Source organism: Globicephala melas, chromosome 21 (assembly GCF_963455315.2).
Source record: "Globicephala melas chromosome 21, mGloMel1.2, whole genome shotgun sequence".
Taxonomy (NCBI): domain Eukaryota; kingdom Metazoa; phylum Chordata; class Mammalia; order Artiodactyla; family Delphinidae; genus Globicephala; species Globicephala melas.
The window spans coordinates 32623293-32649332 of NC_083334.1; the positions used below are offsets into that span (position 1 = coordinate 32623293).

A 26040-nucleotide genomic window follows, 5' to 3' on the forward strand; every position below is an offset into this window, starting at 1 on the left:
CCATAAGTTTGATTTTGAGATCTGCAAGTATGTTTCTGTTTTGTAAATAAGTTCATTTGTATCATTTTTTGTTAGATTCCACATATAAGTGATATCATACAGTATTTGTCTTTCTCTGTCTGACTTCACTTAATATGATAATCTCCAGGTCCATTCATGTTGCTGCAGATGGCATTATTTCATTCTTTTTTATGGCTGAGTAATATTCCATTGTATATGCAGCACATCTTCTTTATCCATTCCTCTGTCGATGGACATTTAGGTTGTTTCCATGTCCTGGCTATTGTAAATAGTGCTGCAATGAACACTGGGGTGCACGTGGCTTTTTGAATTATGGTTTTCTCTGGGTATATGCCCAGGAGTGGAATTGCTGGATTATATGGTAGTTCTATATTTAGTTTCTTTGTTTTTTAAATTTATTTTATTTATTTATTTTTGTCTGTGTTGGGTCTTTGTTGCTGTGCACGGGCTTTCTCTAGTTGCCGTGTGCAGGGGCTACTCTTCATTGTGGTGCGTGGCCTTCTCATTGTGGTGGCTTCTCTTGCTGCGGAGCACGGGCTCTAGGCGCGCAGGCTTCAGTAGCTGTGGCTCGCGGGCTGTAGAGCGCAGGCTTAGTAGTTGTGGTGCACAGGCTTAGTTGCTCCACGGCATGTGGGATATTCCCGGACCAGGGCTCGAACCTGTGTCCCCCGCATTGGCAGGCAGATTCTCAACCACTGCGCCACCAGGGAAGCACTATATTTAGTTTTTTAAGGAACCTCTGTACTATTCACCATAATGGTTGTACAAATTACATTCCCACCAACAGTGTAGGAGGGTTGGGATTGGCTTTTTATGGTAGAAAACTTCGCAGCAGCGAGAGCTGTTAAATATTAGGATGTTTATCAGTGGCAGCTTTAGAAAATCTTTTCCTGGAGATTTTCTTTCTTTCTTTGTTTCTTTCTTTGCCTTTCTTCCTTTCTTTCTTTCCTCCTTTCTTTCTTTTTCTTTCCTTCCTTCGTTCCTTCCTCCCTCCCTCCCTCCTTTCCTTCCTTCCTTTTTTTTTTTGGTCATACCACACGGTGGCTTACAGGATCCTAACTCCCCGACTAGGGACCAAACCGAAACACTCGGCACTGAAAGCACAGAGTCCCAACCACTGAACCACCAGGGAATTTCCCCCTGGAGATTTTCATGCCTGAAATAGACTCACCGTTTGTCCATGATTTCCTGTGGTGTCTCTTAAAACCATGGGAATGTACTATTCGAGCTCCCAAGTTCTATGTTGTTTGGTTCAACTCAACAAATATTTGCGTGTCGACTTGTTAGTGACCCTGGGCATTGCTATGATGAATTCATGCCACCTCTCCTTGCCCTCAACATGCCTCTTTTCCTGGGATCCCCATCTCAACATATGACACTTCCATCCACATGGTTGCCCAAATCAGAAACCTATGAATCAACTTTGATTCCTAGTCTCTCTCACCACTCACTTTCAATTAGTCCCTGATCTCTATCCTTCTACCTATCATTGGAATGTGTCCACTTCTTTCCAGTCCCCCATCCTGGCTGCAGTCACAAGCATCTCTCATGTGGATTACTGCAGTAGTCTAAATGCTCTCCCTGCCCCCAAGCTCGGCCTTCCCTAATCCATCCCATACACATGGTCTTTCTGAAATGTCAGTCTGGAGGCATTTCACTCTCCCGCTTAACATCTTTTAGTGGGCTTTCGGGCTTCTGAGAGAGGCAGGAGGTGGCATTTCGAGGAGCACTGCTTAGACCTCCCTGTGTGCTTGAATTCCATCTCTGCCACTCACCTGCTTGCTTGACCTTCAGTAAGTTACTTAAGCACTCCCTGCAGTTTTCTCATCTGTAAAAAGGGGGTCATAGCAATGATTCATTTTAGGGTAGTTGGGGGGATGAAATGAACCTGGGTCTTCCCCTCTTCTATGAACGCTTAACTTTGGAGTCCCCCGACTCTGGGCCTCTCCTCTCTGCTCACTCTCTTAGTCATCTCAACTAGTCCCCTGACTAAATATCCATATACACTGCTAACTCCAAATTTATGTCTCTCTAGTTCAGACCTCTCTCCCAGACCCTAGGCTCATATATCTGGCTGCCTTCCCAACATCTCCACTTGGATGGCTACTAGAGGTGCAGTGTTTTATAACAATTAACAATTATTACATGCAAACTATTGTATACAGAATGGGTAAACAATAAGTTCCTACTGTACAGCACAGGGAACTATATTCAATATTCTGTGATAAACCGTAATGGAAAAGAATATGAAAAAGAATGTCTACATGTGTATAACTGAATCACTTTGCAGTACAGTGGAAATTAAGACAGCATTGTAAATCAACTATACTTCAATAAAATAAATTTTAAAAAACAACAATTATTACAAAGCTCACGACCACCTGGCTCCTACTTACCCCCCCAATCTCATTTTAGGAAAAAAAAAAAAAGAAGAAAGTCTTCATTCTTTCTCCTGTTCTAGCTCAGCTATAGTTTCCTCTCTCGTCTCTAGAGCTTTCCACATGTACTCTTCTCTGTCCTTCCCCCAGTGGAATCTGTATTCCTCTTTCAGGTTTCAGTTTAGATGGACTTCCCTGACTCTAAGTCTGCCCCTTCCACCAGCAACGCCCCGCCCCCCCCCATGTGCTCCTTGCTCATCACACCGTTTTGTAATTGCTTCTCATTTGTCTTCTCAGCCAGGCTCTCTGACAAGAGACTCGGCCTGTGATGTTGGTCATTGCAGTATGCCCAGCACAGGGCTTCATACACAGGAAGCTCTCAGCAAAGGTTAATTCAGTGAATGAGTGAGAAATGCCCGCAGCAGTGATAGCATCTCTGCACCTTAGACACACATTGCTTAGTAACCGTGTGTAATTGTATCTTGTGCTGTTTCTTAGGCAGTAACAATCGCTGACACTTTTCTAACTCAGTCCTCACAACAACTTTCCGAAGTAGGTACTGAAGTAGGTACTATTAGTGTCCTTATTTGAAAGTAAGGAACTTGACATTTAGGGAAGTTAAGATACTTTCTCAATGACATAGCTGGTAAAGTGTTGGAGCAGGATTCAAACCCGGGGGTCTGGCACCAGAGCCCCTAACCCTACAGGAGGATGCCTCATGACTCAGCCATTCTGATTTGGGGTTGTCTCTCGGACTTCGTTCAAAATTAGCCAACTATCTGCCCTTAGCAAGTATGGCAAGGAACAATCCATGCCACTTTCAGTAAACGCCTATCATGGTCCTGTGTCAGGAGGAGCTGCTCCAAGTGAAAACCACAGCACAGGCAGGGAGACGCGCTCCTTGTCGGGGGCATTGTTACCATCATCACCACAGCTTACCATTTTATTGAATATATTCAATGTCCAGGCACCGCGGCAAACCCCTTCCACACCCCATCCCACTTAACAACTAGGTTTAACCTTATCTTTTGACTTCTACTGCATGCTTTTCTGGGTCACAGTGGCTTGACTCAAAATAGTCATCAGAGCTCCACTGCAATTTGGAGAGAGACCTGCCCAACCCCCTCATTTTCAGATCTGGGAACTGAGACTCTGAAAGGTTAAGTGCCTTGCCCAAGGTCGAGCAGGTGGTGGTCCAGCTGGGGCTGAAAGAGGCCGCCTGAATCCAGGTTCAGAGCTCTTGACAGGACGCCGTTACAGCCAATCACCTTTACTCAATGCACGTAAATGAAAAGGCATCACGTCCCTTTTTAAATGCACTTATTTAATGGAGAGTAGTTATTACTGCTCAGGATTTATTATCCATGATATGCTCTTCGATAAATCGTGCCCTGTAAGTCACACTTTTTGCATTCCTTTCGAGGCGCACTCCGCGGTTACGCAGGTGGCAGGGAAGACGCCCGGGCCCTCTGTGACTGGGTGGCTAGGGGCCGGGCGGTCCGCCAACTGTTCATGACAGCCAATCAGGGCTCAGAGCCCCAGAGCTGCACCAATCAGAGATTACCGGAGCCTGAACAAGGGCCAATTGGGGGCTCCAGAACAGGGTGAGAGGCGGATCGCGATCAATCAGAGGGGAGCAATGGATCGCCGATGCCCAATGAGCGGCCGTCAGACCTCCGTCGCGGGCGGTGCTGGCGAGAGTCCCGCTGGCCGGCCAATCAGCGGGCGAGCGGCGGCCGGCGGGCGCAGGGGGGCGCCTGGGGGCGGGGCCTGCCCGCGCGGCCGAACGGTGGGCGCTGCGAAGAGCAAGTGGGGTAAGGAGGGCTGATGACCCGGGTCCCGGGTGGGGCTGGGCGCGCGGGGGTCTGGGCGGGGGCGCGCGGGGGTCTGAGCGGGGGCGCGCGGGGCAGGGGCGGGGCCACGGGGTGCCGCCTGACCGACCCTCCGAGCTGCGTGATGCGGCAGGGAGAGGTGAGGGGCTGAGTCCCGGTCTAGGGAGGTGCCCTGCTCCGGCCGGAGGGCTGGGGGAGGAGGGGACACTGTTGTCATGGCGACGCAGGTGCGCAGACGTGCGACCCTTTTCAGCCCCGGATCGTGCGCACACCTTAATCCGCCCGCGTCTACCTCGCCCCAAGCTGCCTCCATCCTCCCTGCGACCAGCGCAGAAATAACCCTCGTTGGCAGCTGACTCTGCGCCGCCACAGCGTGGCTCCCCGGCCCGTCTCCCTCCCGCAGCCTCGTCGCCGGCAGAGGGATTAAGCTCACCCTGAGGCACTTGGTACAACAGGCCTTCGCGATTTGGCCACCTGGACCAGTTAGCGGAGTGGCCACAGCTGGGGTCCCGCGCGGCCGCCTCGTTTCTGGGGACTGGCACCGTAGAGATGCCGCCGCCTGAGGGACCTGGGGGATCCCCCCAGAGGGATTTTTTTTAAAGGCATCCAATGTAGAGCCTTGTGCATAACATGTACTTAGAAAATGGGGTCTGACTGAATAAATCAAGATCACGACAGCTCTATTCCGTGGACCATCGCTATCCAGTAGAAATAGGCAGCGATCCACATACTGTGTAATTTTACATGTTTTAGTAAGCACATTTAAAAAATAAACCAGTTGAATTAATTTTTATATCTTTTATTTACCCAATATATCCAAAATATCAATATTAAGTATAATCCGTATTAAGTTAATATTATTAATTGACTTAATTAATTGATATTAAATTATTGGTAAGCTATCTTAAATTCTTTTTTTTTTTTTTCCATACAAAGCCTTCAAAATCTGGTGCGTGTCTTACATTCACAGCACATCTCAGTTTGGACCAGCCACATCTGAAGTACTCAGTGGCCCCATTTGTCCGATGTCTACTGTATGAGACTACACAAACATAACCATTTCTTATAGGTGTGTGTTGTTGCCAAATACATGAAACTCATCAGTGTTCTTTGAAGCCCTCTTGTTACAAGGAGGCAACAAAAAACATGAGGCAGGGGCTTTTTTTCTCAAGGAGCTGCCAGTCCAGTTGAGAAAATAGACACTCAAAAATTAAGTGGAATTTTAAGTGGATATGATTCAGGCAGTAGTAAAGATGACAGTATATGATTAGCTGACAAATGAGATGGCTGATAATTACCCTTAGGAATTCTAGGGAGTGATACTTCGGGCTCCTGCAATAGCGGAAGACTCGGGTCTCATCTTGGAAGGTGGGTAAGAAGGCTTGGGCTGCTGCACGGATGGGGAGGGGGTTTTGGTTGACTGCAACTGATCAGAGCTTCTCTTGTTTTTAGAGTTGAGCGTTTGCAGAGGCTGTCGGACGGAAAAAGACTTTCCTCTCTCACTGACAGCCTCCACCATGATTCACAGCCTTTTCTTGATCAACTCCTCTGGAGATATTTTCCTGGAGAAACACTGGAAGAGTGTGGTCAGCCGTTCTGTTTGCGATTACTTTTTCGAGGCACAAGAGCGAGCAACTGAGGCTGAAAACGTTCCTCCAGTTATCTCCACCCCTCACCACTATCTCCTAAGTGTTTACCGTCACAAGATCTTTTTTGTGGCTGTGATCCAGACGGAGGTGCCACCTCTGTTTGTCATTGAGTTCCTTCACCGAGTAGTGGACACGTTTCAGGTGCGTGAATGTGAGGAAGTTCATCGATGTACCTTACAAAGTGTCTTTATAGTTCTGTTTCCATTGTTTTCAGCCTCAGTGAAGGAACTTAAAAAAGAAATTAAAACTCTGACATTGCTCACTTCCTCTCTCATCTGGTAAGATGCTTGTTTCTATTTATTGAACGGGCTGCACCTAGAATGACAGGTTGTATACTTTTGAACCCGTTGCCTGGGAAAGCCACCCTACTTGGTATGATGGTATACAGTAATTTCATTTCTAGAGAATGGAATTATCCTACATTTTGTTCACAAAGCTGATGAGTTTCAATTTTTTATTTATGGTAGACTTGATGTTAACCATCGTTAACGACATTGCTTTGAGTTGCATCAAAAAGTGATTCACTCACCCTGGCAGGGGTAACTTGGGAACCCATCCTTCAGCTTGAATTTGGGGTGCTCGTCCACAGCATATGAGTACCAGTGACGGGCTGTTTTTTTGCAAACTTAACATTGGAAAATCTTCTGTACCTGTAAAAACTTAAGTGACACATTTTCCAAGAGACAGTTTTCATTTCGAGTTTTTCCTTCAGGAATAGATTTGGAGATCTTGGGGCGTGGGAAGGTATGTCATACCAGGATGTCAACACCCTTTATGGCACGGGATTCTAGGCTGCCCAGACTCTGGATTCAGACATTTTCTCCCTAAAAGGATTGTTCAACTTCTAACGGTGTGGTTGTTTGCATAACTCAACGATCCATGAGAATCAAGGGCCCTTTGGGTTAACTTCTGTGTCATGTGAGGCCTGGAACTGGTCATATGAATATAGAAATTGTGGGATTGGAGAAGAAGAGAACAAGGACCCAGACATTACGATAAAAATTAAAAAGCAAGTCAAAGAGTCCTTTCATTTACCCTCAGATATAGATCACATGTTTAGAACGGTTTCATTCCCCAAAGAATATACATATATTTATATTTTTTCCCCAAATTCTTTTCTTGTAGTTCTATTCTGGGATCCCAGTGGCATACTTGTTCCATCACACAGTGAAATCCTGAGAATGATAAACCCCAGTATGTGGAAGAACTAGAAGAGCCCAGCAGTATTGATCTTCAGCCGCTGGAGCTGGGCCTTGTTAGGATTTCCACAGGGATGCTTTACGCCGTTAACAGTCTGCTCCCTATCTCCGTAGTGATACGATGTAACTTATTACAAGGCAGGAAGTGAGAAATGTTGTTTAATCTAGTTGAAACCACAGAGGAATTGGGGAAAACCTCAAAGTGGCTACTTTGGAAGGCTGGGACTTCAGAGCTTGCCATTTTGGAAGCATTTGTTAAAAGTAAATGGCCGCATCCTGATTTTAATATCTTATCTGATGTGTGTTCTCTGGCTGCGCTCTTCCTCTCATAGCGGAAGGAGCTCCCGCTATGCAAGTGACGCACTTTGCTGTGGCGCTGTGCCGTGCTCACCAGTCTGCTTCCAGCTGATGATTGAGAAAATCACATTCTGCCTGACTAGAAAATCGAGGGAGGTGTTTTTTAAAGTTTATTTTATTGAAGTATAGTTGTTTTACAATGTTGTAATTTCTGCTGTACTGCAAAGTGATTTGGTCATACGTACATATATATATATATATATATATATATATATATATATACACATTTTTTCTTATTCTTGTCCATTATGTTTTATCACAGGATAGTGAATATAGTTCCCTGTGTTATACAGTAGGACCTTGTGGTCCATCTATTCTCTATATAAGAGTTTGCATCTGCTAACCCCAAACTCCCAGTCCATCCCTCCCCCACTTTCCCTCCCCCTTGGCAAGCACAAGTCCGTTCTCTATGTCTGTGAGTCTGTTTCTGTTTCATAGGTAAGTTCCTTTGTGTCATATTTTAGATTCCACATGTAAGTGATATCATATGGTATTTGTCTTTCTCAGTCTGACTTACATCACTTAGTACAATGATCTCTAGGTCCATCCATGTTGCTGCAAATGGCATTATTTCATTCTTTTTTATGGCCGAGTAGTATTCCATTGTATGTATATCTACCACATCTTCTTTATCCATTTATACGTCAATGGACACTTAGGTTGCTGCATGTCTTGGCTGTTGTGAATAGTGCTGCTATGAACATAGGAGTGCATTTACCTTTTTGAATTATAGTTTTGTCTGGACATATGCCCAGGAGGGGATTGCTGGACCATATGGTAGCTCTATTTTTAGTTTTTTGAGGCCCCTCCATACTGTTCCATAGTGGCTGCAGCAGTTTACATTCCCACTGACAATGTAGGAGGGTTCCCTTTTCTTGAGTGAGGTGTTTTATTTATTTTTCAAAATAAAATCATTCTTGAGAAGGAAATGTATAACTTTTCCCCCCCTTCAATCCTCATTTTTTTAAAGAAGAAATCTTTTTGTTTTAGAAACACATTCCTGACTCCTAAGTGGTCTTGGATATTGGAATGTCTCTGATAGTTGACGTCATCTGATGTAATTTAGGTCATATCTGGAGTCTGTGTTCCGTTTTGGATGTCATAATTTGAGGAGACTGTTGGAAAACTAGAGCAAATTCAAAAGAAATGGCAAGACAGTGAAAGAATCTAGAAACCTTACTGTAGCACGAACAGTGGGAGGACCAAACAGGGAGTTTGGCCCTGTGAAGCAAAATGCAAGTCAAAGCTTGTCCTGGTCTTCAGATCACTAGATCACCGTGGGGCTGTTATGTAAACCTGTTCTGTAAGGCAGACCTAGGAAGCAAATTTCAGTTTAGCAAAAGAAGGAACTTTCTAACAGTCAGTGCCGCCCGTGAATAAAATGGGCTTTCTCAAAAGGGCTGAATTTCCTCAGTGGATGAATCCCTAGAGGGCTGTCTGAGAGGCCCAGCAGCAGATGTGCTGGCATTGCCAGGAGGGGCCCGCCAAGAGGCTACAGCACGTCTCTCTGCATCATTTCATTGCCGCGCACCACAGACTACATGGTGCTTTGTGGTTTACAAAGCATGTTCATACATGTTCTCAGTTCATCCATCAGGCTGAGTTTTTACAACCCTGTGCAGCCCATGGTATTATCCTGACTATACTATGAGAGAAATCAAGACCCAAATTAGTCAGCAGGACTTAATCTAGTAGGTGACAATTAAGATTATTACCCAGGCCTTCTGATTTGGAATCCAGTGCTTTTTCCACAACCCAGACAATTTAGTATCTAAGTTTAACCTTTGTTAATAAAAGGACAAAGTGTTACTAGAATCCTAGCATCTTAGAGTAAGGGGATCCAAAGAGATTTTCAGGTGTGCTAGCTCACCCCCTCATTTCATTTTGTTTCTCTCTCAATTCTTATTTGCTGCATGAATGTTAAGGAATAGCACAACAGTAAGGGTTAAAAAGATTTTCAGGTCCAATGTATGTCATATCAGGTATTATCACGTTGCATAGTTCTTTCAAATTCATGTTCATAAACACATATAATAGTCTAGATTCAGTTTTGTATTCTTCATATTTTATTAGTTGAAGAAACTAACCCAAAGAGATTAAATGACTTACTCTAGTTTATGAAAGAAGTTATTAATGACACTTGTAGTACAATGCAGTCCGGTGTTCTTTCCACCAAACTGGGCCTGCCTAAGAGAACCATGGTTATGCTTCATTCACTTATTTTAGAAGATCCCAGAAACACAGAGTAAACACGTGTGGACGGGACTCGATCCTTGCTCTCTGGGAACATTCCTTCACTCATCACAGTCTCTGAGTGACAAATGTATACACGTATTGTATTTTCATCAGGATTATTTTGGAGTCTGTTCAGAGCCCGTGATAAAAGACAATGTGGTTGTGGTTTATGAGGTATTGGAAGAGATGCTTGACAACGGGTTTCCATTGGCTACCGAGTCGAACATCCTCAAAGAACTGATAAAGCCGCCCACTATCCTTCGAACGGTTGTCAACACCATCACAGGTACGAGGGGGGCCCCGGGGAAGGCTGCCACCATCCTGGGTGTGGCTTAGCCTGCTGTTGTGCATTGTTTTGAGTGCTTGTCTTTGGGCATCGCAAATGTCCAGGTGCTTTAATTTTATTCTTTATAGTCTTTGAATATAACATGAAATATGTTTTTGTTATTTAGAAAATTGTAAAGTTACCAAAAATGATGTAGATTAATATTTATCATAATGGGAACATGTTCACAAAACAATGACGGAAAGTTAAGTTTAAAAATATACAACAGGGCTTCCCTGGTGGCGCAGTGGTTGAGAGTCCGCCTGCCGATGCAGGGGACACGGGTTCGTGCCCCGGTCCGGGAAGATCCCACCTGCTGCGGCGTGGCTGGGCCCGTGAGCCATGGCCGCTGAGCCTGCGCGTCCGGAGCCTGTGCTCCGCAACGGGAGACGCCACAACAGTGAGAGGCCCGCGTACCGCAAAAAAAAAAAAAAAAAAAAAGAAAGAAAAAAGAAGGTGTGCGTGTCTTAAGGACTTTAATGCATTGTGCCACATAGCCCCCCAGAGAAGTTACGTCAGTTTATACTTTCAGTAGCAATTATGCAACCTGGCCAACTCTATTATTATCGTTATTAATTATTTTACAACTTTGGCAATTGGATAGTTTAGTGATATCTTGTTACTTCCAAACTTGTTTTTTATTACTAAGGAAGTTAAAACCTGTTCAAGTGTTCACTGACTATTTTTCCTCTATTGTGATTTACTTTTTCATGTCCTTTGCCTGTTTTTTTTTTTGTTATTGTTGAAATGTTTTTCTTTTTTCCTACTAATTGAAAAGTATTCCTTTCATTTAAGGGTATTAAACTATCATATATACTCTAAATACACACGCTAGTTTGCAGGAGTCTGTGTGTATTTTGAATGCTCTGTTGTAGATGTTTTCTCACATCCTGCCCCTGGTCATTTAACATTGTTCAAGGTGGTGTTTGTTTAGCCACCTTTAAAGTTTTTTGATGTAGTCAAAATAATCATTCTGCTTCATTAAGGTTTTACATTTTGGGTCTTGCTTAATATATAAACAAGAGTTTTCATGGAATTTGACAAACTGAATGAAAAATACATTTAAAAAAGTAATTACAGAGGGGTTGGAAGAATTTGCCCTGTCAAATATCAAGACATATTTAAGTTCACTTGGTACATTAGACAAAGCTCATAGAATAGATATACTTTAAGAGCCAAGACAGTTTGGGGGAAAAATATTTTTTTAAAAAGAGCAAGAGAAAAAATGTGTCCTATCAGAATCAAGATATATTATGAAGTTTTGGTAATCTTTAAAATATAGTATTAGCCCATTAATAGACAAATAGACGATTGGGATAAAATAGAAAGTCCAGAAACAGATCCTTTTATAGGAATTTGGTATAGATAAATGTGCTCATATATCAAATCCATGGACTGCGGGCCAGTTGTTAAATATATTGTATCGGGGCAGTCAGCTTTGATACAGAAAAGAAATGAAGTTCCCCTACTCACTGTATACACAAAATAAATTTTAGCTGGATCAAGAGTTAAACACAAAGAAACTTTATAATTGTTAGAAGGAAATATTGGAAAATGTCTTTTTGATCTCAAAGAAGGGAAAGTCTTTCTTTTAAAAAAATACATTTTCTTCTAGTTCTTTTATGGTTTTATTTTTAGACTTAATTCTTTAATCCATTTGGAAATTGTCTCAGTAAAGTAAGGCTCTGTGGTTTTTTCTCCAAAACTGTCAGTTTCCCTAGCACTATTTATTGAATACCCCTTTTCCTCATTTTTTTTTAAGTATGCATGCATCCATTTTATTTATTTATTTTTATTTTATTTATTTACTTTTGGCTGTGTTGGGTCTTTGTTGCTGCGCGCAGGCTTTCTCTAGCTGTGGCGAGCAGGGGCTGCTCTTCATTGCAGTGCATGGGCTTCTCACTGTGGTGGCTTCTCTTGTTCCGGAGCACAGGCTCTAGGCGTGCGTGCTTCAGTAGCTGTGGCGCGTGGGCTCAGTAGTTGTGGCTTGAGGACTCTAGAGAGCAGACTCAGTAGTTGTGGTCCACAGGCTTAGTTGCTCTGTGGCATGTGAGATCTTCCTGGACCAGGGCTGGAACCCATGTCCCCTGCATTGGCAGGTGGATTCTTAACCACTGTGCCACCAGGGAAGCCCTCCTCGTTTTAAAATGATGTTTTTATCTTGCACTAAGTCATTATTGGATTTTTGGTCTGTTTTTAGGCTTTCCTGCCTTATAACCATACTGCTTTAATTATTATAGCTTGTTGATATGTTTTAATACATAGTGCCTCTTTTTAAGAAAACAAATTGTCAGGTTTTTCAATATTCTGGGCTCATTTAAAACTTTAAAAGCTTTGTTAGTGACTGAATCACTTATAAATACTGTGAAGTCATTTTCCTGAATCTCACTTAAATCTAGAAAAGATATCTGAGAACCAGCTATCTTAGTTGAAATGTTTTGTAAAGCTGCTGACTATATGTGTGTTTAATGTTTCCTTCTTTATATTAAAAAAGATCCAGCTTACATTAGAAGAAAATAGATTTTAAATTAGTTCTATTTCAGAATTTCAGTATAGAACCTTTGAATTAAAAAAAAAATTTGATACCTGTGGGGAAAAAAACAAATCAAGGAATCAACTTACAATTCTTACAGACAGGGAACGATCTGATTTATATTCTTTTCCTGAGTTCCAGTATTGGTATAAGAGAGATTATGTTTATGTATACATTTTAATACCTGGCATAAATGTATCTAAAAACCTGCTTCAAACTAGAATACTGTTTTTACCCATGAAAATTTTATGTCAGTATGTAGATTACCATCCCTACCGAAAGCCAATGCATTATTTAAGCTGCAAGTATTGTGCAATTTGAGAGACCAAGTTCAGGTTACTTTCAAAACCAAAATATGATATCTGTTTCTCAGGTAACTTGTTAACCTTTATTCTGCTTGAGGAGGCAGACCAGCTGGTGACAAGTTTTTAAAATAGATTAGGTTACCAAGATAGAAGTTGGGAAAGCTATAATCTTTTTCTTGGAAAAATTCTTCAATTAAGTGCATGGATAGCGGATGTATAGAAACTTTTGGGGAAGTGTTCTCTGGTTGTTGGATAATTGGTTACATCTAATTATCAAATATTCATTGTCTCAGGAAGCACCAATGTGGGTGACCAGCTTCCCACTGGGCAGCTGTCCGTGGTGCCTTGGCGACGGACTGGGGTGAAATACACCAACAATGAGGCCTATTTTGATGTGATTGAAGAGATTGATGCCATCATTGATAAATCAGGTAAGTGCTTTCAGCCTGTTCACAGAACTATGAAAATAGAAAGAGGCCCCTTTTAGATAGTGCTAGCTAGTACCAGAATTACCCCCTATTCAAGGTCATTCATTTTAACTTAGTGGCTACTTTGTGTCAAGCATTGTGTATTAGGACTGGACTGAAGTGTTATGATGTAGATGACATGATCATACATGTAGAAACTTCTAAAGACTCCAACCAAACACTTTTAGAACTAATAAATTCAGTAAAGTTGCAGGATACGAAATCAACATGCAAAAATCAGTGGTGTTTCTATACACAAACAATGAACTATCCAAAAAGGGAACTAAGAAAACAATCCCACTTACAATAACAACAAAAAGAATAAAATACTTAGGAATAAACTTAACCGAAGAGACTTATACACTGAAAATTACAAAGCACTGATCAAGGAAATTGAAGAAGAGCAGATAAATGGAAAGGCATGCTTTGTTCATGGATTGGAAGAATTAATATTGTTAAAATGTTCGTAATACCCAAAGCAGTCTATCCCCATCAAAATCCCAAATGCTATCCACATAAATATCTCAATGGCGTTCTTTATAGAAATAGAAAAAACAATCCTAAAATTCATATGGAGCCACGAAAGACCTCAAATAGCCAAAGCAGTCTTGAGCAAGAACAAAGCTGGGAGCTTCACAATTCTATATTTCAAAATATATTACAAAACTACAGAAATCAAAATGTATGGTAGTGTCGTAAAAACAGACATGTATCCCAGTGAAACAGCATAGAAAGCTCAGCAATAAATCCATGTGTTTACAGCCAGCTGGACTTCAACAAGAGTGCCAAGAACATGCAATGGGGAAAGGCTAGTCTCTGCAGTAAGTGGTGTTGGGAAAACTGGATATTCACATGTAGAAGAATAAAATTACCCTTATCTCACACCACATACAAAATGGATACAAGACCTAAACATAAGATCTGGAACCATAAAACTACTAGCAGAAAACATAGGGAAGAAGCTTCTTCACACTGGTCTGGGCAGTGATTTTTTGGATATGACACTAAAAGCAAAGGCAACAAAAGGAAAAATAGATGGGATTGCATCAAGCTAAAATGCTTCTGTACAACAAAGGAGCCAATCAACAGAGTGGAAAAGACAACCTACAAATGAGAGAAAATATCTGAAAACCATGTATCTGATAAGGGGTTAATATTCCAGAATACACGAGGAACTCATACAATTTAATAGCAAAAAACCCAGATAATCTGACAAAAAAGTGGGCGCAAAGGATCTGAAGAGACATATTTCAAAAAAAGACATACAAATGACCAACAGGCATATGGAAAGGTGTTCAGTGTCACCAGCCATCAGGGAAAAGCAAGTCAAAACCACAGTGAGATACCACCTCACACCTCACATCGAAAAGACAAAAGATGACATGTGTTGACAATGATGTGGAGAAAAGGGAACCCTGTACACTGCTGGGGGGGATGTAAGTTGGTGCAGCCACTATGGAAACAGTATGGAGGTGCCTCAAAAAATTAAAACTCCCTTATGATCCAGCAACACCACTTCTGGGTATAGATCCAAAGGAAGTGAAATTAGTGTCTCAAAGAGATAATCTGCACCCCCTTGTTCATTGCAGCGTTATTCACAATAGGCAAGATATGGAAACAAGCTAAGTGTCCGTTGATGGATGAATGGATAAAGATGTGAGATAGACTCACACGCAGGAATATTATTCAGCCATAAAATGAAGGAAATCCTGCCATTTGTGACAACATGGATGAACCTGGAGGACATGATGCTCAGTGAAATAAGCCAGACACAGAAAGGCAAATATCGCGTGATCTCACTTATATGTGGAATCTGCAATAGTCAACCTCATGGAAGCAGAGAGTAGAAGGGTGGTTACCAAGGACTTGGGGGAGAGGGAAGTGGGGAGATGTGGGTGAAAGGGTACAAAGTTTCACTTACACAAGATGAAAAAGTTCTGGGGATTTAATATATGGCACAGTGACTACAGTTGTGTACTTTTTTTTTTTTTTCCCGGTGTTATTGAGGTGTAATTGACAAAACTGTAAGATACTTAGCATGTATATTATGGTGATTTGATATACATATACACTGAAAGGATTTCCCTCATCACCTCACATGTGTATCCTCTACTTGAAATTTGCTAAGAGTGCAGGGCTTAAGGGCCCTCACCACCAAGAAAAGCCAACTGTGTGAGTTGATAGACATGTTAATGAGCTTCATTGTGGTGATCACTTCACAGGGTATATGTGTATCAAAACATCAAGTCGTACACCTTAGATAGATACACTTTTTATTTGTTGATTATACCTCAACAAAGCTGAAAGAAAAGCCATAAGAAAAACATGATGCAGACCAGTGCTGAGCTTACACTTTCACTGGTTTTATCCTCTCGAGTGAAAAAGAAAGGTAACAACCTGATCTCCTGTTGATCAGATTTCCTTTTGGAAGTATTTGACTCTCAGTTCTCATGGCAGAACTAACATTGTAATCACTAAAATTCAGAGAACCTTCTTTTCTATCCATTGGGATAGGTTAATGTGACTACAAGTCCTTGGAGCTTAGAAATTTAGAGAAAGTTCTCTTCACATGAGTGAACTCAGTCATCCAGAAAGTGTTTACGGAGAACCAGTGGTGCTGTACCTGAGTGCCAGATCATGGGCATGTGATGGTGACTAAGACAGGGTCTATGGCTGCAGGAAGCTTCCTGAAAGTCTAGCAAGGGAGAGAGAAAGGGAAAAAGATGGAGCATAAGAGAGGTCGCCTCCCACCCAGGGCAAATTGTAAAGCTAACTAACGCTTTGTCAGGGGAATGAGTAGGAGTTAGCAAGACCTACGTGGATTTGGGAGCAAAGCAGTGCAAACACTATAAGATGAGTAAAATATTGGTGGGAAATAAAGTAGCTCAGTGTGACTGGATTGAGAGGTGTTAAAAAAAAAGAAAAGTAAGCGATGAGGCTTTAAAACGAAGTAGGCACAGCAGCTTTTCGTATTAGCCCCAAACTGGAAAGGACCCAAATGTCCATCAGTAATACAAAGGATAAAGACATTTCGATATGATCACACCATGGGATACTCTACAGTAAAGAAAAGGAACTGCAGGTACACCTGACAGCATGAATGAACCCCACGGTATTGAGCAGCAGAGTCAGATGCCTAAGATCATATACATTTATATGACGTTTGAAAACATGTGCAACTTAATCTAAGGTGATAAAAGTCAGAATTTTAGGGACTCAGGTGAACTGGGATGGACAACAGGAGTGTGCTGGGTTGCCGGTGAGGGTCCGCATCTTGACGCGGGTGGTATCTGCATAGGTGTGAACATATTTAAAAATTCATTGGGCTGGACATTTAAGATGTTTGCGTTTTACTCCAAGTTTGATCTCAATGAAAAAGTAAAAAAAACAAACCCAAAAAGCTCTAGGGGTGAAGAATCTTGTATGCCATTTTAAGGAGGACCCTTTGGAGCAATTGAAGAGTTTTAAGCTGGGAATAATTTGACAAGGTTTGTTGTTGAGAACCGTCCAACGGGCTGCTGCGTGCAGCATGGCACGGAGTTGGGGGGAGTCTCGGGGCAGGGAGGCGGGAGGCTGTGGTGGAGTCCAGGCCAAGGTACAGGTTCCGTGATGGTAGTGAGGATGGAGAGGAGCGGAGGAGTCACGGGAAGAGGGGCTGGAGCGCTGGTGGGATATGGACGCCAAGGGGGCGGAAGTCATCAAGGACGCATCCGTGTTTCTGGCTTAGGCAACAGGATAGATGGTTTTATCATGAAGCTAAGGAAAAGAGAAATTGCAGATCCAGGAATGAAGATAAGGGACTCACTTTTTGACACGTGGAGTTTGAAGTGCCTCAGTCACGTCCAAGTGGGGCAGTCCCGTTGGCAGGAGTGAGGCTAAGCTGGAAAAAGGATTAGGAAATAATTGGCCATCAGTGGAAATCGAAGCCTTAGGAAGGAGGTAAAGTAACCCCAGGAGACCGTGTCAGGTTCAAGAAAAGAGAAGTTCAGAACTGTGATAAGATGTCGACATGTAAAGGATGTCCAGAGAAGGAGCAACCTGCAGAAGGCACGAGAGAGAAGAGCTAGAAAAACAGGAAATCGGAGCGGTTAGGAGAAGGGAACACTTGAAAGAAGGAAGTGGGCACAGGGCCCTGCAGCAGGGAGAGCCTGCAGGGTGAAGACCAAAAGTATCCATTCCATTTGGTGGCAGAGCTCCTTGGTGCCCTTAGGGAGAGCGGTTTCTGATATGAATTCAGTGTTCTGAGCCATTGGTTAAGATAGCGGTGCTCTGTTGGACCCTGCCACTAGATTGAAAACTCCTTTAGGCTAGTAACTATCTCACCAATCTTTTTTCCCCACTGCTTCATTAGTGTCTTGCGCTTGTTATGCAGTCGATAAAGGTTTAGAAGGAGGACAGATGGACTGGGTAGATGAGTTGGATGGATGGATGGATGGATGGATGGATGGATGGATGGATGGATGGATGGATGGATGGTTGGACAGAAGGAAGGAAGAAAGAACGGGGGAGGGGAGGAAGAAGGAAGGAAGGAAATAGGATGGGAGAAAAAAGAGAAGGTTAAAGAAGGAGGGAGGGAGGAGGGATGTTAGTTGGGAGGGACAGAGAGGGTTTTACCTTCTTTCCATCTTGTTCTGTCTCAGGGTCCACAGTCACTGCTGAGATCCAGGGCGTTATCGATGCCTGCGTCAAGCTGACCGGAATGCCCGACCTTACGCTTTCCTTCATGGTAAAATCCTGGGCCAGAGATTTAGTTTTTGGGAAATTAGATGCTTCTGGAATGACAGAGTGGGGGGAAGGGGATGGAACCAGAAGAAGTGATCAAGGACAACCACAAAGCTCATGTTGGGCTTGAATTTTCTAAAAGTAACGACAGAATCTGTGTGTGTGTGTTTCAGTGAGAACAGCATCTGAGTTACTTTCCCGAAAGAAGCACGGTGTTTAATTCCTGCTTGTTGCTTTCCCTTTCCCTTGCCTGTCACCCAGAACCCCAGGCTGCTGGATGATGTCAGCTTCCACCCCTGCGTCCGCTTCAAGCGCTGGGAGTCCGAGCGCATCCTCTCCTTCATCCCTCCCGACGGCAACTTCCGCCTGCTCTCGTACCATGTCAGTGCACAGAAGTAAGCAGCCATCGAACCAAAGGGTGGAGTGTGCGTGTGCGTGCGTGTGCGTGCATGTGTATATGTGTTTGGAAACAGTATCCATGGTGATGAAGAACTCAGGCTCTGGAGTTACCTGAGCTCCAGGTAACTAATTGGGTAACCTCAGGTGAGTTGCTTATCCTTTCCGTGTCTGTTTTCTTACCTGAGAAAGCTGAAGTAATAAAAGTAATAAGTAAGTTGAAAATAATAAAAGTACCTTGTTATGTGGGTTAAATAAGGGACTCTAAATAGTGCTTCACACAAAGTAAGTGCTCGTTAGGTTTACTGCTGTAAGTTTTATTGTCGTTATTATATGCCTAAACGGGAACTTTTTCTTTTCTCAGATTGGAATCTGAGAACACCTGTATTCAATCCCCTCCACTCAAAAAAGCCATGAATGGTGCTATGAAAAAACATAAAATTCAGTGATTTTTTGGTCTTGCACATTCTGTTTACTATGGAGTCTGAGGGTTTTAGGGGAAGGTGTATAGTAGAAGATATGCAGACTGAAGAGAGCTGTGGGACCTCACAGCCACTGAAGCCTTCCTGTGGGATTCGGAATAAATAATGTAGGGAAATGTCTGAGCGCCTGAGGGCAGAGGCTCTGGAATCAGACTGCCCACACTTAAGCCCCACCCTTAGTACTTATGATATATGACCATGGCAAGTTAGTTAACCTCAGTTACGTATGAGGATGTCAGTATTCATGACATCAGGACAGAGGCAGTGCCTACTTCCTACTTACAGGGAGGATTAAATGAGCTAATAGAGAGAAAACCTTTAGAGTGGCGCTGGCCACAGGAAGTGCTCCACAGATACTAAGCATGGTTACAACTTTAGTATCATCCCGTAGCTTCTGTGTTTCCTCTTCTGTCAGATGACAACCCTACCCCTTAGGGTTTTTTAAGGATCAACGTCAGGTCAAAGCACTCTCTAGAAATTGTAAAGGCTCCGTGACGTATGAATATTACCCTCCCAAGTACAAATAATTATTGGTCACATGTCACAAAGTAAAACACGGAAACGTGGTTTTTGTTTGCCACGCCTTTTTCTCATAGTCTGCCAGGTCTGCTCTTTGGTTTTGTTGATATCATTCAAAGAGTCATTAGAAGAATTAGTTTACTTACTAGTCAACATCTTAGCTTTACAAAAAGAAAATAATTAAAGATGTCTAGAGTGTTTCTCTGTGCTTACTTTGTAAGATAAGGAAGCAGGTGAGGGAGGAAAGGCTGCCAGCGGGGCAAAAAAAGGGAAGTGTGGCCATTTTTCCGGTACATTAACGACATGGGCTTTTTGTCTCTCTCTTTTCCAGCCTGGTGGCGATTCCAGTTTATGTCAAACATAACATCAGCTTCCGGGACAGTAGTTCTCTTGGCCGCTTTGAAATAACGGTGGGCCCTAAGCAGACTATGGGGAAGAGCATCGAGGGGGTGATGGTCAGCAGCCAGATGCCCAGAGGCGTCCTGAGCATGAACCTCACGCCGTCTCAGGGCACGCACACGTTTGACCCGGTCACCAAGGTAGGAGAATAGCGGGAGGCTTGAGCTGCCGTTGTTATAAATAGAGGAGCTCTGCAGGAGCCCTTATATCTTGTGGAAAGGGGAGATGGAGCAAAGGGACATTGTTTAGGACACTGAGATAATTGATGGTAACAAATAGTATTCTCTGCTGGGAAACACCCTGGAGGCCGGCACCTCAGATGAAGGTTCCACTGTAACTTCTTTCCTGTTTCTTTGGAGATGCTGTCTTGGGATGTAGGAAAAATAAACCCCCAAAAGCTCCCCAGTTTGAAGGGGACCATGAGTCTTCAGGCTGGAGCTTCCAAACCCGATGAGAACCCCACGATTAACCTGCAGTTTAAGATCCAGCAGCTGGCCATTTCTGGTGAGTGACACCCAGCCCAAGGTTGTGGGGCGGGCAAGCGGCCAAGGCAGTGAGCGACATCGCAAAGCCTCCCGGCGGCTCCCTGTCTGCAGAGTTGTGTTTCGTTACCGGATACGTGATCTTCAGTCAGATCTTTCCTAGCACATTTCTGGAGAAAGTCCGTAATCCTCACCTCAAAGTTGGCTTAAGTGACTTGAATAAAAGTGTCTGAGACACATGTGAGAAGGAAACAGTATCGGAGACAGAAGTGTTCCCAGGCCGAGGCTGAGTCACCCTGGGCCTGCTGATTGGGGTCCCAGGGTTTTCAGTAGGGGGATGTGTCCGCATTCTCAGCTGGTGACTGAAATAAGAATTCCCCTCCCCTCCTTTCCCCCAGTTTCAGAAGATTTCACAGGTGCTGTTATCACTGGGAACCCTCGGGCCAATCCGAGTCATTGACTGTAGTCTATGCCCCGCAGGTAGTTTACTAGCACCAGGCACTGGTTTAAGCTCTCTTCATCTATTTTCTTATTCAGTCCTTAGAACGACCCTTTCAGATGGATAGGAGATTACTTCAGCTTTATATGAAGTTCCTGTTCTTTTTTACCAACGGATCTTGTCTAGTTTAAGTGATTAGAATTCATTTAAATAAGCTCTTTCATCTTAAAATACTTAATAAACTTTAAAGCTCTGCACAGTATAAAATATTCATTTCTTAGTATAGTGAGAATATTTAGGAAGCACTCATGTATTAATTCATCACTTTTCATCATTAATTTATTCATTTAGTTATACCTTTATTTGATTATGAATTTGTTAATTCTGTTATTATTATTAATTCATATGTTCAACCCCATAACTTGAGAAAAATCTGGAGCAGTCTTAATTTTCCCTTACCCTCATTTCAGCCTGCGTATAACTTTCTGCCCTTTCCACTTCAGGAATATGTCTCCGAATAGGCTAGCTTTTCATTGGGGCAGGGTTTTATTTTCAGCCTGTGTACCAAGAGTGAAGTATCTGTTGGCTGCGTTTAAGTGATATAAGTAAGGGCAGGTATTTTCCAGTTCACTGTTGCAGATTTTTCTAGCCCACGGATCTCTTTCAGTTGAAACGAACCTAAACAGTTCTGCTACCTGCTTCTTTTGAGTAATGCTTATGTCTTGTTCTTCCTTCCTTCCAGGACTCAAAGTGAATCGTCTGGATATGTATGGAGAGAAGTACAAACCCTTTAAGGGCATAAAATACATGACCAAAGCTGGCAAGTTCCAAGTTCGAACCTGAAGGGAGAGTTCTGCAAAGGGAACAGTCGTGAACACTTTTTCATTGCTTACTTGTCTAAAAGTAAAAACTGTCAGCCCTCTCCTAGGTCACTGCCCACTCTGGACCACCTGCTCCTGTTTTCCCATAGCTACAGTGCCCCGGAGCTAACGAAGGGAGGCCGGGCCGCCAGGGAGGCCTGCGCAGAACCCACACACCAGCAGCACCAAGTCAGTTCTCAAAGCAGAGGCGTGCGATGCAGGGGGAGGTACTTGATGCCGTATGTAACTACTTGTGACATGGTTACCACAGGAAAAGACCAGCGTTTGTTACTCGCTTGGCTTTAATTATCTGAAGCTAAGGAAAGACGTCTTTAGTTTTTGTTTTTTTTTTAATTTATTTATTTTATTTTTAGTTATTTTTGGCTGCGTTGGGTCTTTGTTGCTGCGCACGGGCTTTCTCTAGTTGCGGCGAGCGGGGGCTACTCTTCATTACAATGCAGGGGATTCTCACTGCACTGGCTTCTCTTGTTGTGGTGCACGAGCTCTAGGCACACGTGGGCTTCAGTAGTTGTGGCACGTGGGCTCTGTAGTTGTGGCTCGCGGGCTCTAGAGTGCAGGCTCAGTAGTTGTGGCGCACGGGCTTAGTTGCTCTGCGGCATGTGGGATCTTCCCGCACCAGCACTTGAACCCATGTCCCCTGCATTGGCAGGTGGATTCTTAACCACCGCGTCACCAGGGAAGTCCTGTTTTTGTATTTCAAGCTGGGAAGAAAGATTAGAAAGAGAGAGCAAGCTTGGAAGAGAAGGACCGTTAGCCAAGGAAGGGCCGGAGAAGGCTCTGTTCTCGGGGCAGCGTGAAGCACATGTGTGCACCTCACACTGAAATGAGGAAGGTGGGAGGAGCTGTCCAGCTCCACCTGCAGGGCGCCTGGGAGGAACAGAGTTGAGTGAGTTTCTTTTTGACCCTTCCGCTTTCATACAAACATAAAAATTTGTACTTCTGGAAATGCACTGGAAACTTCTTAAGTTCGAGTGCACTGTTGACATGGAAACCCGAGTAGAATCAGATTTTCCCTTAAAGACTACGATGCTCTCCGACCGGTTTTCCAATACTGACCGCTGCATGCCTCCAGCACGTGGCCTGGCATCTTCAGCGAGGATGAGCTGCCCTCTTCCAGGGGGTGTTGCCTGAAATGCCTCTTTCCCTAACCCCCCAACGGCTCCACTCACTTCACTCTACAGAATTCCTGTTCCCCGAGGAGCGCTTCAGAGAAGCCAATCCCATCACCACTAGGGCAGCAGGTTGTGTGTCATAGTATTGGAGTGTAGATGGCCCCCTCGTGCCACCTCTGTGACCCACTGGTTCCTTGTTCATGTCTGTCAGTGCTGCCCTGGTGCTGCAGTCCAACCTTCCCGTCTGCAGCTTTTCCAGTTGTGACCCTAAGTGAGAAGGATGCTGACCACCGAGGGCACGGCCAGTCCTGGGAGCTGCCCAGTAAAGTTATTTCCTCGGAGTCTCCACTATGTAATATATTCATTAACAATGTATATCGACCAGTCGGTTTTTGTTTTAAGACAAAAAAATCTCCTGAATCGTTGAATAAAACTGATGTTGTAGGAAGATGGGCCATGTTGATCCTGTGTAGCCTGGTTTAAGAAACACGGGCAACTGAGGGCAGACCTCAGGTGTTCCCAGCAGGGAATTTTTACTCTAGTTTAATACGCCCATTACCCACTGAAATATTTATGGAAAAGACATGTTTTTAAAATTATACCTTTAGGAGCTATACTGCACCCTGCTTCGTGCAGGGAGAAAAATGAAGACCTTGTACTCTCCAAACCCTATGTTTTTTCTCTAAAACCCTGTTTCCAAATACTTCAGCAATTTTTTTGTTCTAGTTTTCTCTTCCTACTTCCTGGACTTGTTTTTGCTGCAGAATACTGTTGCTTTGTGGTTTTCCTCTGGGGTCAATTGTGCTGGGGACAGCCAGCACATGTGTCTCATACTCCATCACTCCAGAATTTGTCCTGGATTCCCAGGTCCCATACACACCTGCCATGGAAGGGAGACGCCTCTGCCTGTGGATTCCAGAATACCGGAGCTGCTTCTCCCAAGGGCTCTGGAGGATTTCAGGGTTTCCTCGGTCATAGGAAACAACCAATATTGGTCCCTGAATATTCTTAGGTTTATAAGTCCAGCTGTCCCTCCAGGGCAGCTCATCCTAATTTCAAGGGAAGAACTTAAGGAGAAATAAAGCACCGGGGCTGTGGGACCCACAGGCCTTTGCATGGGAGGCACCCCTGGGCTGCAGACCCCTGGCCACCCCCTTCAGCCGGGGGTGTGTTAGCATAGGCGGGGCCGCGCGCCTCTGCCGAACCGCTCGGTTCCATACATGTTTAACGTGCAGAAGCATCTGCTGTGTTTAAATGTTAATAAAGTTGAGTGTTAACAGTTCTTAATGTCCTGAGGGTCATGTTACTAGGACTAGCGGTGATGCCGCGCACACACGCCCCAGTGGAAGCAGGAAGAAAGAAACCAGTTCATGGGGATCTCACTGCTTCTGCACTTTCCAACCAGCAGACCTGAAGCCATATGTCATTTTGAAGGTTGTGAGGACAAAGGTCCAGAGCCATCAAATTACGTCCCGCCTGGTGTGTGAAAGACAAAACCATGCAAACTGCTGGCGTCTATTCTAGTGCTTTCCTCTTCCTCTCGATCTTCCTGGGTCGATTAGTTAGGGCGTGAAACGGGGCTCCGAGGTCCCAGGCATCCTAATTGTAGTGGAGATTTCCCGGAGTCTCCTGTGAAGTGTAGACAAGGGTCCTTCTACGTCTGTGCTGATTTCCTTCTCTAGGTCCTCTCGTGGCCTGGGGGAGACTAAGACTTCTTTCTGTTTTCTAACCACAAATGTTGTTGAGTGTTTATTACTACCCCATCCTATCTGTTTCAGTCGTTCACGTCTCTTCCTTTGGTCGGGCTGTTTCCCTAACCTTGTGGTGTGACCGGGTACATTTTATAACATTTGTACTTTCCTCTATGGCCAGTAGGTGGTGACTCAGTGCCAGCAATGACATTAATTTTTGTAATTGTTAGAATTTTTAAAAGGGAATTGAATTTGAAAAGCTTCAACTTTCCCCCAAGATCCCAAGTACTGGGGACTTTGTGGGTCTTTGGCTTTCAGAGTTAAATGTGGAACCAAAGTTTATGACACTCTTTTGACAGCCTGACTTAAGATTGGGGCTCCAGGGGGGTCGGAGTTTCAATCATTTGAGTTCCTCTAGGCCTTTACCCATTAAAACACTTTGCACAATTATCTGAGAATCATTTTTGTTCTTTGGGTCTATTAGCATCTATCTGTTTTATCAATATTAACCAGCGGGGCGTAGTAAAGAAATACTACTTAATTTACCCTTATACCCATTTCGTTCCCCCGACAAGTCCCAGACAGTTTACCCTGACTTTTCTCACCCACACCGGGTAATGATGTGTTGTTCTTTGAGTGTGTTTTAGCCTCATCCACATGAATCAGTCCTGCAGGGCTGGGGCTCTGCCTGGAGCTCAGTCACTGGCCTCTACTGAGCACCTGTCTTCATGCAGCCTTTGGTTTCCAGGACTTCACTCAGAGGAATGTTGGGGCCTTTTAACTTTGCATTTTCATCAAAGGAGCCCTCACTGCTTCGGTTCATTTCATTAACCCAACTACCCAAAGAAAAGCTTGTCCTGCAAGGGGGGAGGGGGTGAAACCAGCTCAACTCTGGCCAGAGATGCTCGGGGTCTTCCTTACTGCTGTCCTCCAGCAGTGTTTTTCCGAAATGGCTAAGATGCACATCTGTGTAGGACAAAACCTGCCACTTTCACAGGGGAACTTGTAAGCCAGCAGGCTAAGGTCAGGAAATCTGTGTCTTACATTCCTGTGACCCACGTTTATTGAACTGGTCCAGGGACTTGAGCATTTCAGGGAAATTGGTGTTTTCCCCCCTGAACCAAGCTCTTGGGCTTTAGAGAGTCTCTTTCCTTTGTGAGTTGAAACTACTTTTCTTCTAAGAACCTCTAAGCTGAGCAGTTCTGACAGCCTCGAGAGAGAGACAACTATGACCTCGTTTGCTCCAAGGAACAGTCAGCACTTACGCAACAGCAAGAATGGCATCATATTTATGCTTGTATCTGGGGTGTCAGTGATAACAAACACTGTCAGGCAGCAGCCAGGAGTATGGGTTGCATCTCAAGAGTAGTTAAGAAAGTCTACGAGAGGCAGAAAGCAGCATTACTTAAGTAACATACTTGTGTGGACTGGTCTGGGAGTGAATTCTCTCTAATGAGCAGAAAAGCAAAATGGACTGGCCCTAATACTAGCTCCTAGTCTGAACTAACAATTGGGATGTCGCTGTGTCAGCAAGGTCATGCTTAGCATCTTCTTATCCCTCATTCCTCCTTTATACTTGGGTCCAACCTAGGGAGTCTCCCTACCTAGTCTGCTCG

General features: G+C 43.9%; 1 protein-coding gene across 3 annotated transcripts; it reads left to right on the forward strand.

The window, feature by feature from the left end:
* The first annotated feature begins 4145 nt into the window (after positions 1 to 4145).
* On the forward strand, positions 4146 to 24583 carry AP3M2 (adaptor related protein complex 3 subunit mu 2). Of its 3 annotated transcripts, none has more exons than XM_030834163.2 (10): positions 4146 to 4213; positions 5536 to 5599; positions 5684 to 6021; positions 9786 to 9957; positions 13128 to 13265; positions 17942 to 18027; positions 18285 to 18418; positions 19752 to 19959; positions 20179 to 20323; positions 21483 to 24583. In XM_030834163.2, exons 3-10 carry the CDS (start codon positions 5749 to 5751, stop codon positions 21581 to 21583), a joined length of 1257 nt encoding a protein of 418 aa, XP_030690023.1. In that variant the 5' UTR covers positions 4146 to 4213; positions 5536 to 5599; positions 5684 to 5748; the 3' UTR covers positions 21584 to 24583. The 3 variants fall into 3 exon arrangements, with proteins under 3 accessions (XP_030690023.1, XP_030690038.1, XP_060147458.1); XM_060291475.2 differs by having other exon boundaries at positions 4182 to 4213; positions 4485 to 5599; XM_030834178.2 differs by lacking the exon at positions 5536 to 5599 and having other exon boundaries at positions 4152 to 4213.
* Positions 24584 to 26040: the final 1457 nt, after the last annotated feature.

What these genes read in the sequence shown, in the direction of transcription:
- AP3M2 (XM_030834163.2), top strand. Translation starts at nt 5,749, where the DNA reads ATGATTCACAGCCTTTTCTTGATCAACTCCTCTGGAGATATTTTCCTG. An exon ending in CGTTTGACCCGGTCACCAAG is followed by an intron (nt 19,960 to 20,178) that starts GTAGGAGAATAG and finishes GTTTCTTTGGAG; the next exon opens with ATGCTGTCTTGGGATGTAGG. An exon ending in CCAGCAGCTGGCCATTTCTG is followed by an intron (nt 20,324 to 21,482) that starts GTGAGTGACACC and finishes CCTTCCTTCCAG; the next exon opens with GACTCAAAGTGAATCGTCTG.